The sequence below is a fragment of the Stegostoma tigrinum genome, chromosome 14 (genome assembly GCF_030684315.1).
Source record: "Stegostoma tigrinum isolate sSteTig4 chromosome 14, sSteTig4.hap1, whole genome shotgun sequence".
Taxonomy (NCBI): Eukaryota; Metazoa; Chordata; class Chondrichthyes; order Orectolobiformes; family Stegostomatidae; genus Stegostoma; species Stegostoma tigrinum.
In genome coordinates this window covers 26,844,886-26,858,642 of record NC_081367.1, presented here as the reverse complement: position 1 = coordinate 26,858,642, position 13,757 = coordinate 26,844,886, and the positions used below count along the sequence as shown (strand labels likewise).

At 42.3% G+C, this 13,757-nt stretch overlaps 1 protein-coding gene across 9 annotated transcripts in view; it reads right to left on the bottom strand.

The window, feature by feature from the left end:
* schip1 (schwannomin interacting protein 1) overlaps window positions 1-13,757 on the bottom strand; it is an 806,217-nt gene that overhangs the window by 39,880 nt on the left and 752,580 nt on the right. For 8 of the 9 annotated variants that reach the window (XM_059651054.1, XM_059651055.1, XM_059651056.1 and 5 more), the window contains one exon: window positions 11,513-11,631. In XM_059651054.1, coding sequence (XP_059507037.1) covers window positions 11,513-11,631 — 119 coding nt within the window. Of the gene's footprint in view, window positions 1-11,508; window positions 11,632-13,757 lie in introns of all 9 variants that reach the window. The other variant, XM_059651058.1, reaches the window with a different exon arrangement.

The window sequence follows — 13,757 nt, the reverse complement described above, 5'->3', positions numbered from 1 at the left end:
CTGTAGACTCAAACATACTTTTTTCACTGCATCTAGGTAATGAACAATGGTAGAATGCACAATTATATCTGATGGATGTCAGAAGTGTATCATAACTGGGATTCTTCACCCACTGCATTTGCTCAAATACTGACAGCACTCATGTATCAAATATTCAGAGAAGTTTTCCATGATTTGGCCATGATCATTAAAAACAATGTCTAATTTATATGAGATAATGGGAACTGCAGATGCTGGAGAATTCCAAGATAATAAAATGTGAGGCTGGATGAACACAGCAGGCCCAGCAGCATCTCAGGAGCACAAAAGCTGACGTTTCGGGCCTAGACCCTTCATCAGAGAGGGGGATGGGGAGAGGGAACTGGAATAAATAGGGAGAGAGGGGGAGGCGGACCGAAAATGGAGAGTAAAGAAGATAGGTGGAGAGAGTGTATGTGGGGAGGTAGGGAGGGGATAGGTCGGTCCAGGAAAGACGGACAGGTCAAGGAGGTGGGATGAGGTTAGTAGGTAGCTGGGGGTGCGGCTTGGGGTGGGAGGAAGGGATGGGTGAGAGGAAGAACCGGTTAGGGAGGCAGAGACAGGTTGGACTGGTTTTGGGATGCAGCGGGTGGGGGGGAAGAGCTGGGCTGGTTGTGTGGTGCAGTGGGGGGAGGGGACAAACTGGGCTGGTTTAGGGATGCAAAGGGGAAGGGGAGATTTTGAAACTGGTGAAGTCCACATTGATACCATATGGCTGCAGGGTTCCCAGGCGGAATATGAGTTGCTGTTCCTGCAACCTTCGGGTGGCATCATTGTGGCACTGCAGGAGGCCCATGATGGACATGTCATCTGGAGAATGGGAGGGGGAGTGGAAATGGTTTGCGACTGGGAGGTGCAGTTGTTTGTTGCGAACTGAGCGGAGGTGTTCTGCAAAGTGGTCCCCAAGCCTCCGCTTGGTTTCCCCAATGTAGAGGAAGCCGCACCGGGTACAGTGGATGCAGTATACCACATTGGCAGATGTGCAGGTGAACCTCTGCTTAATGTGGAATGTCATCTTGGGGCCTGGGATGGACACATCCCTCACACCCCGCCCCCGCCACAACCGCCCCAAGAGGATCCCCCTCGTTCTCACACACCACCCTACCAACCTCCGGATACAACGCATTATCCTCCGACACTTCCGCCATTTACAATCCGACCCCACCACCCAAGACATTTTTCCATCCCCTCCCCTGTCAGCTTTCCGGAGAGACCACTCTCTCCGTGACTCCCTTGTTCGCTCCACACTGCCCTCCAACCCCACCACACCCAGCACCTTCCCCTGCAACCGCAGGAAATGCTACACCTGTCCCCACACCTCCTCCCTCACCCCCATCCCAAGCCCCAAGATGACATTCCACATTAAGCAGAGGTTCACCTGCACATCTGCCAATGTGGTATACTGCATCCACTGTACCCGGTGCGGCTTCCTCTACATTGGGGAAACCAAGCAGAGGCTTGGGGACCGCTTTGCAGAACACCTCCGCTCAGTTCGCAACAAACAACTGCACCTCCCAGTCGCAAACCATTTCCACTCCCCCTCCCATTCTCCAGATGACATGTCTTCATGGGCCTCCTGCAGTGCCACAATGATGCCACCCGAAGGTTGCAGGAACAGCAACTCATATTCCGCCTGGGAACCCTGCAGCCATATGGTATCAATGTGGACTTCACCAGTTTCAAAATCTCCCCTTCCCCTACTGCATCCCTAAACCAGCCCAGTTTGTCCCCTCCCCCCACTGCACCACACAACCAGCCCAGCTCTTCCCCCCCCACCCACTGCATCCCAAAACCAGTCCAACCTGTCTCTGCCTCCCTAACCGGTTCTTCCTCTCACCCATCCCTTCCTTCCACCCCAAGCCGCACCCCCAGCTACCTACTAACCTCATCCCACCTCCTTGACCCGTCCGTCTTCCCTGGACCGACCTATCCCCTCCCTACCTCCCCACATACACTCTCTCCACCTATCTTCTTTACTCTCCATCTTCGGTCCGCCTCCCCCTCTCTCCCTATTTATTCCAGTTCCCTCTCCCCATCCCCCTCTCTGATGAAGGGTCTAGGCCCGAAACGTCAGCTTTTGTGCTCCTGAGATGCTGCTTGGCCTGCTGTGTTCATCCAGCCTCACATTTTATTATCTTCTAATTTATATGAATTTGCCAAACCATTTAGGTTTTTGGAATTTTGCTGTGGACAATATATGAAGCTGCTCCTTTTAACCTCCCTCTGCAGATATGGCTTAGCTGTAGAGGCCTTTGTTTTCCATTTGAACTTGTTTGAGAGAGGGTACCTCTGCTTTGGGGTACGCTTTTTGTCACTTGTCTTGTAGGTCATCCTAATGCTCCTTTTGTTTGCTCTCCAAAATTAAAAGCCCACCCATCATCCTTGATTAGATGAGCCCAGCCTCTGACCATCAGTCGGCTGATATGGGGAAAGTTCCAAACAGTGACTGTTTCTAACCTCTCATTGAGACTGGCAACAGAGTCCAATATCCCATGTGGAAGATGCTGCCCACTGATTTTGAATCATCTGTCTTGTGTACCCTAGATCAATTGTCATTTTCCCTTTTATCAACAGATCATAACATTATTTAGATAAATGTTAGACAACTGATCGACCAGACCTCATTTTTATACTACATTGGTGATTAATCTTTACCATAACATTTGACTGTGGCACTTTGAGCTCTTCAACCGGGTTGAAAAGCATTTTCCTTTATGCACTCCAGTTTACCTGCATCAAAGAAACATAACCTCATGATTGATCTGTTCTTGAATCCTTTGAAAACAATCTATTTACATGAACAGTCCTAGCTGTTTACTTCAAAGCTATTTCCTGCCCTCAAGGAAGGCATACTAACCCATCTGTTGTTGAATCCTTTGGCAAACAGTTTTATTAACTGCTTACCTTCCGAAACATCTCTCTGGTACTGCGATGTTTTCGTCCCTTTCCCTATAGTAATTATACCGATCACAAAAGCCAGACTTTAATCACTGATTGCCAATATCCTCCAAGTTCCTTATCACCTTCTTGAAATTGCCCACTCGTTCCCATTTGATCTTAAAATGTGTTTAATTATATGGGCCAACCAATGCTGCAAAGGTCAATTTGCCTAACATTTTTAACTGTCCGAAGAATATAACAATAACAATATAAAACTGTCACTGTGGATTTGCTGGTTGTTATGATTGCAAAGTAAGTAAAAATATGATCATTACTTAAAAAGGGGACAAATCTCCAATATCAGGTATTCACTTAAGCAGCCAATTGACAATCTATTTAAGAGAGCTAGAGGGCCTGAAATTTCAGGGTGGTTGGGTAGATGAGGGGTCTGGTGCCCTAACTGCATGGAAGTGGGTTCTGCAATGGTTAGGACGGGGGAAAGAGACTGCTGGATTTGGCTAAAGAGATCAATTGGGGGGAGAAGAATGTGTGATGGATAGACTGTAGCATTTTAATTGTCCCAAGGGCTGGAAAGGTAGTCACTTGCTTGACCGTCCTTTCTTATTTGTTGGGAAACCCTGACTGCAGACCTGACATTTTTTTAAAAAGGCAAAGATTTTGGTTTCATTGCATCACTAAAATCTTTAAACTGAAGGTGCTTGGAGGTACATTTCTCAGATTTAACCAACGCTTTTACTTCATCCCTAGAAATTTACCGCAAAGAACTTTGGACCAGACAGACCGATTGTTGAGGAGATAATGGGAACTGCAGATGCTGGAGATTCCAAGATAATAAAATGTGAGGCTGGATGAACACAGCAGGCCAAGCAGCATCTCAGGAGACCGATTGTTGAGGTTTGATTATTTTCTAATTCAGAGATATGGGACTAATTCCATCAGAATTTACTTGTTGGAACATCCCTTTAACTTGGAATTCCATACTCAATTTAAATGCCATGATTTGAGATGTCTCAAGAGGGTGAGAATTTGCAGTGCACCTTGGGCTAATCCTACATTTATGCACTTAAGTCTCATGTCTTCAAGGAGCAAAATTCTCCTAGTTTCGTTGAACTTTGATAAAGTCTAGCAGTACAGTCTTGGGAATCACTAGCTGTGTCGTTCATGTGTGCAAGTTGTTTCTGTGGTGTGTTAAGCACTGGGAGGTAAGAGGTAGATACAAAAAATTAAAAAAACTAAAATTAGCATCTATTCCTTCAAAACAGGATGGTCAGATGATGGAAATCTTCTAACAGAGAGCAATGCTGATAGCTGTTAACAGCAGCTGACAATATTCACCACCAGTGTCTTGTTTCCAAGTGAAAGATCCCCTGGATTGCTGAATATAAAATAGGGAGATTATACTTCAGCCATATATGGCATTGGTGAGTCCACATCTGGATTACTGTGTATATTATTGGTCTCTTCATTTAAAGAGGAGGTAAATGAATTGGAAGAAGTTCGAGAAAATTAACTGGACTGATGTCGGGAATGAGTGAGCTGTCTTATCAAGAATGGGTTAACAGGCTAGGCTTATAGGAGTTTAGAAGGGCAAGATGCAACTTGGATGGAATATACAAATTCTGAGGGTCATTGACACAGCTTATGTAGAAAGATCGCTTCCTTTTCTGGGGAAGCTAGAAACAGGGGTCACTGTTTAAAAATGGGGCAGGGGCAGTTCACCCATTTATGACAGAGATAAGGAGAATTGCGTCCCAGTCTGCAAAGCTTCCTTACTACATAATTATAATTATTGTTGCCAGTGCAGCATGAGGTGCAGCTGTGAAGTGCAGAAGCGGCCTGTAAATGGATCTGAGATGTGCCATGAGGGCTCTTGGAGGCTGGCAGATATTGGATGCCAATACTGGTGGACATGGAATGTGCACTAAGAGGTCCTTCAAAACAAGTGGAGAACTGAATTCATCAGGGGCCCGCTCTGATTTCCATGTTTAGATTTCTCAATGACTAGCTTATTGAGCATCTTCAGTGAAAAAGGAAGCTGAACATAATAAGCTGAGTTGGGCTGTTAACAAGATGTTTAACAAGCGATAAACCCCCTTAAGTGGCAACTTAGCACCATCGCTGCTTACCAAAAGGTACAAAAACTGGAGCAAGACACTCCTGATGTAGCGATTGGTCACCTCAGACTTCTGTCTGATATTACCACAATTTTTGCCAAAGGCCATGTTGCTCAGTCTCAGGCTCTGCCCGTTATATTTTACTTCCATTATAATTTGCCAAATTAATACCTTGGAGTATTTCCAATAACATTGCTTTCACCCTCATAGAATAGCTGTTTACTGATAGTTACTGAAAGGAGTTACAAAGTCTACTACTACCACCGTGTAACTAAGCAATGACACACTCGTTATGGATCATAGCATAGGTACAGTCTCACCTACCAATTAGAAAACAAGCTGCATTGTCTGGAACGATGAAACATCCACCTCTTTTATTCTGCCAGTTTGTAGTTATTGCTTTAATTAACTTAATCTCCAATGGAATACTCAATGTGCTTTAATTATTACTGTTACTCAGAAAATGCAGTCAGGGACAAACTGCCTGTTTTTACTAAAATTTGACATATGTGTGCAGCCTGGCCATGAGGGGTAAATGAAGAATAAAAGACAACTGTGGTCTAAATTACATTACAAGTGTGTCAAACATCTGTGCTATTGATTTGTAACTATATTATTAAATCTCTGGTTGGCATGAACAGGCTTTGGCATGAATCAGCATAGATGCAGCATGGGCAATGTGGTGAGAATGTGGGTGTATGGGCTGGTGAGGTGTTTTATGTTGTTTTTATTTAAACATTAATACAGTGCCAGAAGTCTGGGGAAGACCTTGCATCCAGTCTGCCTCTGCACTCATTTTGGACTGGCCTGGACAAATCTTACAACACCAGGCAAAGTATTCCATCTGGCTGGGCACCTTCTCCCAGGTTGCATTTGTGAAGCCAGGAAAGGCTCCACGCTCCCGAACTGGAAGAAAATTTTCAGGTCATGGTCTTTGTACACAAACCAGAATAACAGTTACAAACTGAACGGTAATGACGTACAGCAGCAGATGTTTAATGCTTTGGAATGCGATTGTGGATTAATCTTCAAATTTGAATATTGAAATGCGAAGAATTATGGACTAAAAAGGATTCTCTCAGGAACATACAAATATAAGTATTGTGTGTACTTGCTGGATAAATATTTGTGATATCCGTCCTCGATATCTGTCAATGCCTGGTCCATTTAAAAACTGATTTCACATTATATTTTAAATCAGGTGCTGGTAGACCAAAATATAACAAATAACAGGGATAACAGAGAAACTAGAATACTGCAAACATTAAATCATATCACCATAAGAACTTGGAACAGGTGTAGGCTGTTCAGCCCTTCAGTTTGCTCTTTCATTCAATAGGATCATGGCTGCTTTGACATTTCTTATATCCACTGACCTGCAATGATCCCACAACCCTCGATTTCCCCCACGATCAAGAATCTATCTCAGCATTAAATATAAACAAAGACTCCGCCCACACAGCTCTCTGTGGCACGGAGTTTAAAAGGCTTGCTATCCCCTGACAGAAGAAATTTCTCCTCATCTCAGTCGTAAATTGGTGCCACTTCATCCTGAGACACTGCCCACCGGTCCTAGACTCTCCCATGAGTGTAAACATCCTCTCAGCGTTTACCCTGTTAAGCCACCGAAGAATACTATATGTTTCAATGAGATCACCTCATTGATAGGGATTATTAAAGTCCGATGAGCTGCAAAATGTGCTTTTAATCATCCAAGAAATTAGCAAAGAACTGCTAATTTTAGTTATATATAACTTCAGAAATATCACTAAATCATTCTTTTGACAACAGTTCAGAATAATAGAATTTAAACTATAGAGACAAAGGGATGTCTCACACCAAATAATTCAAGATCTTGGACTACATTATTTATCTAAATAATGTGCTCTATTAAGGGTCCAATGTTCCATTTGGTCATTAGTGGTCATACTGAAGATTTGAGTAATGCATGACATTTTGTTTTTATCAAGCAATGTAACTCCACTAGCTTTTTCTTTCAGTCTGCCCTTCGTAAATACTGAATAGCCCCAGATATTCAGTTCCCTGGTCACCCTGAAACCATGTCTCCATAATCTTAATCATATCTTACCCATTTTTGTCTATTTGCATTATTGATTTAGCCATTGTATGGTGAATGCCACGTGTATTAAGGCGCAAAGCCTTAATGATTGTCTTTTTAACATTATTTGAACCATTCCCTTTAGTTTTAATTGTGACCTTGTTTGATCATGGCCGTTGATTTCTCTGCCTATCACTTTTCTTATTCCTCTTTCTGTCTTTTATTCTTGATTCAAATTCTCCTTCCTTGGGCTCCTTGCATGAGTTCCCAACCCCTTATTTTTTTTAAATTTAAAGCCTCCCAATGACCCTAGCAAATATTCTCCCAAGGTCAATAGTTCCAGTCCTGCCCAGGGATACCATGTCCAGTCTGTACTTGTGCCACCTCCCTCAGAACTAGTCCCAAGAGACCAGGGATCTCAAACCTCCCCTCACATTATTTTTACAGCCACATGTTCATCCTTTATACCCTGAAATTCTACCCTTGGCACTGCAAGTAATCCTGAGATCATGACCTTTGAGGCCCTACTTTTCAATTTAGTTTCTAAGCCCCCATATTCTGCTTTCAGAGCCTCACCCTCTTTCTTAATCTACGACATTTGTCCCAACGTGTACCGTAAGCACTCCTCCTCCAAGACGTCCTGCAGCCATTCTGAGGTAACGATGACCCTAGAGCCAGGGAGGCAACATAGCAATCTGGAGTCTTGTTTGCATCCACATAAATGTCCTAAATTGGATCTCCTATTACTATTGCATTCTCAATAATTTTCACTTCTCCCTGTGCAGCAGAACCAATGGTAATGCATCAAATCTCGCTTTTGCTGCATCTCCTGACAGGCCATTCTCCTCAACAGAATCCAAAGTAGTCTATCTGTTTGGAGGAATAATCACAGGGGACTTCTGCAATGCCTGCCTCATCCTCCTGCCTGCCTGGTGGTTACCAATTCCCTCCCTGCCATAGGAGCTTTAGCCTGCGGTGTGACCACATCTCTATCCATGATACTCTCCATCTGACACTGCTCCACAGTGTCAACATAGTATGGAACTGGAAGAACACAGCAGGTCAGACAATACCAGAGGAACAGGAAAGTCGATGTTTCAGGTCGTGACCCTTCTTCAGGGCTGGGGAAGGGGAAGGGAGCTGGGAAGTAAATAGAGGGAGGAGGTGTGGGGCTTGGGTGTAGTGGGGAATGTAGGTGATAGTTGGATGCAGGTTGGGGGTAGTGTGGGATTGGTTAGTGCGGGGGTGGGAAGGATAGGTGGGGAGGATGATGGACAGGTTGTGTTAGATCGTGAAGGTGAGAGGGAGGATGGCTGGGGCTGGGGGAAGGTAGTTAGGATGGTGATAGGGCTCCCTTCCCAGTTCGGATGAAGGGTCCTGACCCAAAACGTCAGCTTTCTTGTTCCTCTGATGCTGCGTGACCTACTGTATTCCTCCAGTTCCACACTGTGTTATCTCTGACTCCAGCATCTGCAGTTCTTGCTGTCTCTGACCACTCCATAGCATCCCCAGTTTCAACTCCAGTTCTGAAACTCAGGTTTCCAGGAGATGCAGCTGAATGCACAGACGCACTGAGCACTCGAAAAGTTCCTTGCTTTTGACATACAGCAGCAAGAACACACTATTGCTCTGAGCTGGTTTGTCATGACTTGTGCGTTTAAATTAAACTTTTGTGGAAGATGTTTAAACCAAATAATTTTGATTATTCTTGGGGCCTTAGTACTATACAGTCCTATGAACCACATAAAGAAAAAATCAAAAAGCACCTTTATTGCTCGGCACCGAATTCCCGATGTACTCCAAATTTCAAGAAACTTACACTTGTTCTGGCTGTCTCTCACTCAGAACATGCTTTCTTCCAACTGCTTGTGCAATGTTTACTGATGTTCATACTTCTCTCCAGTCAAAAAAAATCCATTAAATATTAGTTTCTCTATCACTAAAATATCTAAAATATAGCAAAGTCATTACCATCCCTCTACTTCTAATTCCAAATGCATCTGTTGTTATGAAATACCTAATTAAAATCCATTTGAAAAGCTATATATACACACATTTCCTGAATTACCTCCAATACCCCTCTCTGTTACTTCATGTCAGCAACGGTGGCAGATACATCCAAGACTGTTGACAACTTTGGAAACGGAGAATTAAGCTCAGCCTTCCATTATTAGAAGGCATCGAGCAAATGTTTGATGCTTCTATTTATGGTAAAACCAACAGAGGGAAATGTACCCAAGGCTGCTTCAGTGCAGATTTTCGTATGGATTATGTTTGGTTTTCAGCCATGGGAAGCATATGTAATAGACTTATCAAACGTGGGTGAAAACTATCACCTTAAAAAAAGATACAGGGTTCTTTGTTTATAAGCTGCACTGAAGTAAAAATGTACTCCTCAAGCATATTATCTTCACTGCTTGTGATACCATTATTTGAGTTTTGTGCTAATAATATTTTGTCTGAGAACACAAAAATGAGTGCCTATCACTTGTGACGTTGATCCAGGCAGCTCATGGCTGACTCACAAAATTGACTGCCATCTGATCACATATTTTTCAGGTGGTGCTAAAAATGCTCATTCAGCTGCACTGGACTCCTGGGTGCTCTGTAATTTTCAAACCTCCACGAACGATTCAGATATCACCACTTTCAATATTAACCTTCCACTTCAAACAGCTTTTGCCAGAACCAGGAATTTCTGGATAAAATTATAATCTTTAAAGCTTGCTCTGAGTAACTACTTCACTGAAGTAAAAACGGGCACTTCAGTTGTTGACATTATCTCCAGTGAACAATACATTTTTGGTCGAGGCGAATGAAGTGAGTCATCAATTTGAATTATAAAGCTGCAGGTCACTTTTATCCCCCATAAGAGAAGTTCAGCATCCTTATTGGCTCGAAGTATACGTTTATCTGTTTTTCCAAAACCTGTTGATTCCAGGTACGGAGTATCACAAACACTGTCAAGTTTAGTGATGCTGAAATTTCCGCATCTTTAAAATTCCTATCGTCACAATGCAATTTGGAGAGCACAAAACATGAAACCATAATAAAAACTGAAAGAGCTGCAGATGCTGTAAATTCAGAACAAAAACAGAAGTTGCTGGAAGAGCTCAGCAGGTCTGGTAGCATCTATGAAGAAAAATCTGGGTCTATGTTTCAGGTGCAGTGACTATGCCTCAGAGCTTTTCTAATTTCTGATCACAAATTTGTGGATTTCCATTTTCACAAAAGACTGAAGGTTGCAATGTTCCTCCTACCTGGTGATTGTTCTGAGGAAGGGTCACCAGACCTGAAATGTTAACTTATATTTTCTTCACAGATGCTGCCACACTGGCTGAGTTTTTCCAGCAACTTCTGTTTTTGTTTAACACTATAAATAATCTTTATATTGGCCAGATGACAAAGTGCCATTAAATGTGAGAGGTAGTGCTTCCAGCAAAAGAACTTTGAGATTATGAGTCACCATACAACCAAGCTGTCACGTTTTGTTTTGCACTGGTACATTAATGTCGATTACTTGGCCAAATTACTGGGAATGGAAATCATTGCATCAGACTGAACTGGCAAAATGATGATTGGGTATAAGGGTAACTTATTGTTCTATGTCCAGAAAGGAACAAGAGACAGAAAATGAGCAATAAAAATGCAATGACCATTTGTCAGAAAGACCGAGAGGAGCAATGCAGTGGCCAGGCACGAAAGGAGAGACAAACAAGGCCATTATTTGCTGTTCTCTCAAATCATGGACCTTCATTCTTTCCTTAGCCAGTCCTCTCCTGCAATGTTGGGATTTACAAATATCCACATTAAGTCATGCAATTACCCGACTTACTAGAAATTTGTGTGTTAAAAAAACACTTTATAACCTTTCATATCTTAGTGTGGCTCAACGGTGGCACTCCTCCCTAAATCAGAAGGTTGTAGGTTTAAGCCTCCCTACAGAACTGCAGCACATAATCAAGGCAGACGGCATCCTGACACAGAGGAATTTGCTGTTTTGTTGAAGGTGCTGTTTTCCAGATTAAACATGAATTTGTCCTTACACCTTAAAAATATGAAGCTCAAACCATATGTCACCGAGGGAAATAACAAAAAAAACTTAGTCATCAGCTTGAACTTTAAGTAGTCATGGTTACCTCCACCAAAGTGTATGAGATGTAAACCAAAGAGAAAATGTCTTTATAAATTTAGAATTAAGGAAAGGGATAGGAATGGAGCTCACTGAAATTTGCAGGGCAAAAAATAGTTATTACAAACTGAATTTAAGCAACAAATGGCAGAGAATTAGATTGGTGAGTGAAATATTGATTCATCACCCTCCAAAAACAAGTCCATGAAATCATCTATATTTCAAAACCAGTAATGAAAGTGCTCTTTAATAATCCTACAGACACAAACCATCATTTCTAACACTTACCGTGAAGACAAGCTGGGTTTGCCACTCTTGCTACAACTGGTATAAATTCCTGGGCCATCATCAAAGAAACTGCCCAGGGCCAACTTCTGTCGGATTGATTCTCTCTCATTTTTTTGGGCCTGCGAATTAAATAGGAAAATAAGTCAGGGACAGGGAATGTAATGACAAGGGCAATATAATGAATTTTATTTAAGTTACTATCATCATTCAATTTTTTATGTAAGCTAGATAAAACAAACCTGTTAATTACTGTCCGCAACATCTAAAATACTCGACACACGTAGCAGATTAGTACCACCTGGTTTATAATTTTCCCTGCTATTTTCCATTGCTTGCACCTAAGACCTGCTACTTTACCAAGCGTATTCATAATAGTGAGTAGATGTTATTATCGAGTCCACATTTCTGATACCATATTGTGGATTTGCAACTATAAAGCAATGCTTTTGAATTAGCTTATTATTAATATATTTATTTTCTCCATTGTCACACATTAAGTTCCTTGTGTATCCCTGATATAACACAGTGTGGAGCTGGAGCATAGCACAGCAGGCCAGGCGCCGTCAGAGGAGCAGGAAAGTTGATGTTTCCGGTTGGGCCTTGCCGAAGACCCAAAACGTCAAACTTTCCTGCTCCTCTGGTGCTGCCTGGCCTGCTGCACTCCTCCAGCTCCACACTGTGTTATTTCTGACTCCGACATCAGCAGTTCTTACTACCCCTTGTGTATCTCTGCCTTTTTGTGATGCACCCTGCTGCAACACCTAGACAGAGACCTATTAAACATTATTCCTTGCAGTTGGTAGCATTATCAATACTGTAATGGATTCTCAACAGAAGACAGAAATGTCATGTTATAGTTCTATGAACCAATAACACAGAATTTAAAAGTAATGTCAAATTGCACCTTAGTATTGACCATGTTTCTGTACACGCTGTCGATCTACATTAATCAAACGTAGAGTTATACTAACAGTGACCACGTCAAAGTATGCCATGACAGAACTGGCAAGAACACAGAAGGTTGTGCCTTTAATGTGCCAAATTTATTTAAATTTTAAAGCTGGTTTGATACCATTTACATTTGTATTCGAGAAAGAGTTGAACTTCAGCTCCTTCACCTTCAACTCCAACTCCATCTCCTCCAGGAAATTTTAAACATAGAAGAATCTTTGGTGTACAGTTGCTTTTCCAAACTGCATTTAACGAGACAAAAATAAAAAGATATGGTATTTTTCTTTTATTTTCTAGGGCCCATCAACCGTTCCAAATCAATTTTCAGAATATTTAGCATAGCATTTCTTTATTCCTGACTGACACTTGAGGTATCTATGAGTATGCCTCTTTGCAAGGGAGCATCTTGCCATCAGAGTCTGAAAGAGCATGCCAGGCAATATTTCAGGACATCTTCAAGATTAATCTTGATGCCTGTTTCAAGTCTTCAAATTGTCTCTCGTGTATGTTGATGACTGAGACGGATGAGTGGCCTTGCTATACTGTTTTTATTTCACCCTGGGAGCTTCACAAACATCTACAGTCAAAGTTATGGTGGATAGTCATCGCTAGAGGAGTGTTTTTAATTATATAGGTTGCTCGTCATGTGCAGTTTCTTGCAATGAAGGCACTGTGGCAATAACAGGGAAGGAAGCAGGATTGTGAAGTGGCAGTTTACAAACAAACTATTGGGAAGATGTTACGTTCCTTAGTCGGGTACCTGACCAATGAAGAACTCAGCATGCACTGTCAGGTAGGTGTAACCTCTGATTTCTCAAAACTTGGGGATTCCTAACACTTGGTAAAGATACAATGCTTCATTCATACTTGCACCATTAAATGAGCGAATGAAATATTTGGCTATAGAGGAAAATGTGCATGTGTTACTTATTTAATACATCCACACACAGCTGTTTGGTGCATGTTATACAAGGAGGCCCTGGTTCAAGTCCCACCTGCTCCACATGTGTGTAATAACAACATTTCAAAACAGGTTGATGAGAAAAATAGTTGGAATTAAAAAACTGTTCTCAGTAGAAACCCGAATGCATTCCTTGGTATGTCAAAGAATTCCATTAAGGTGGGCTGTTGGTCTGTGGTGCTAACGACCCTGAGCACGTGGATGAGTAGCTCAGGTGTGAAGTTTGGTCGGGAGAGGAAACAGATTGGCTTCGGTTGAAGAGGAAGGCAAATGCATGGAGGAGTTCTCTTGACCTTCCTGGATTAAAAGCAGCACTAGCAAGGCTCTTACCTG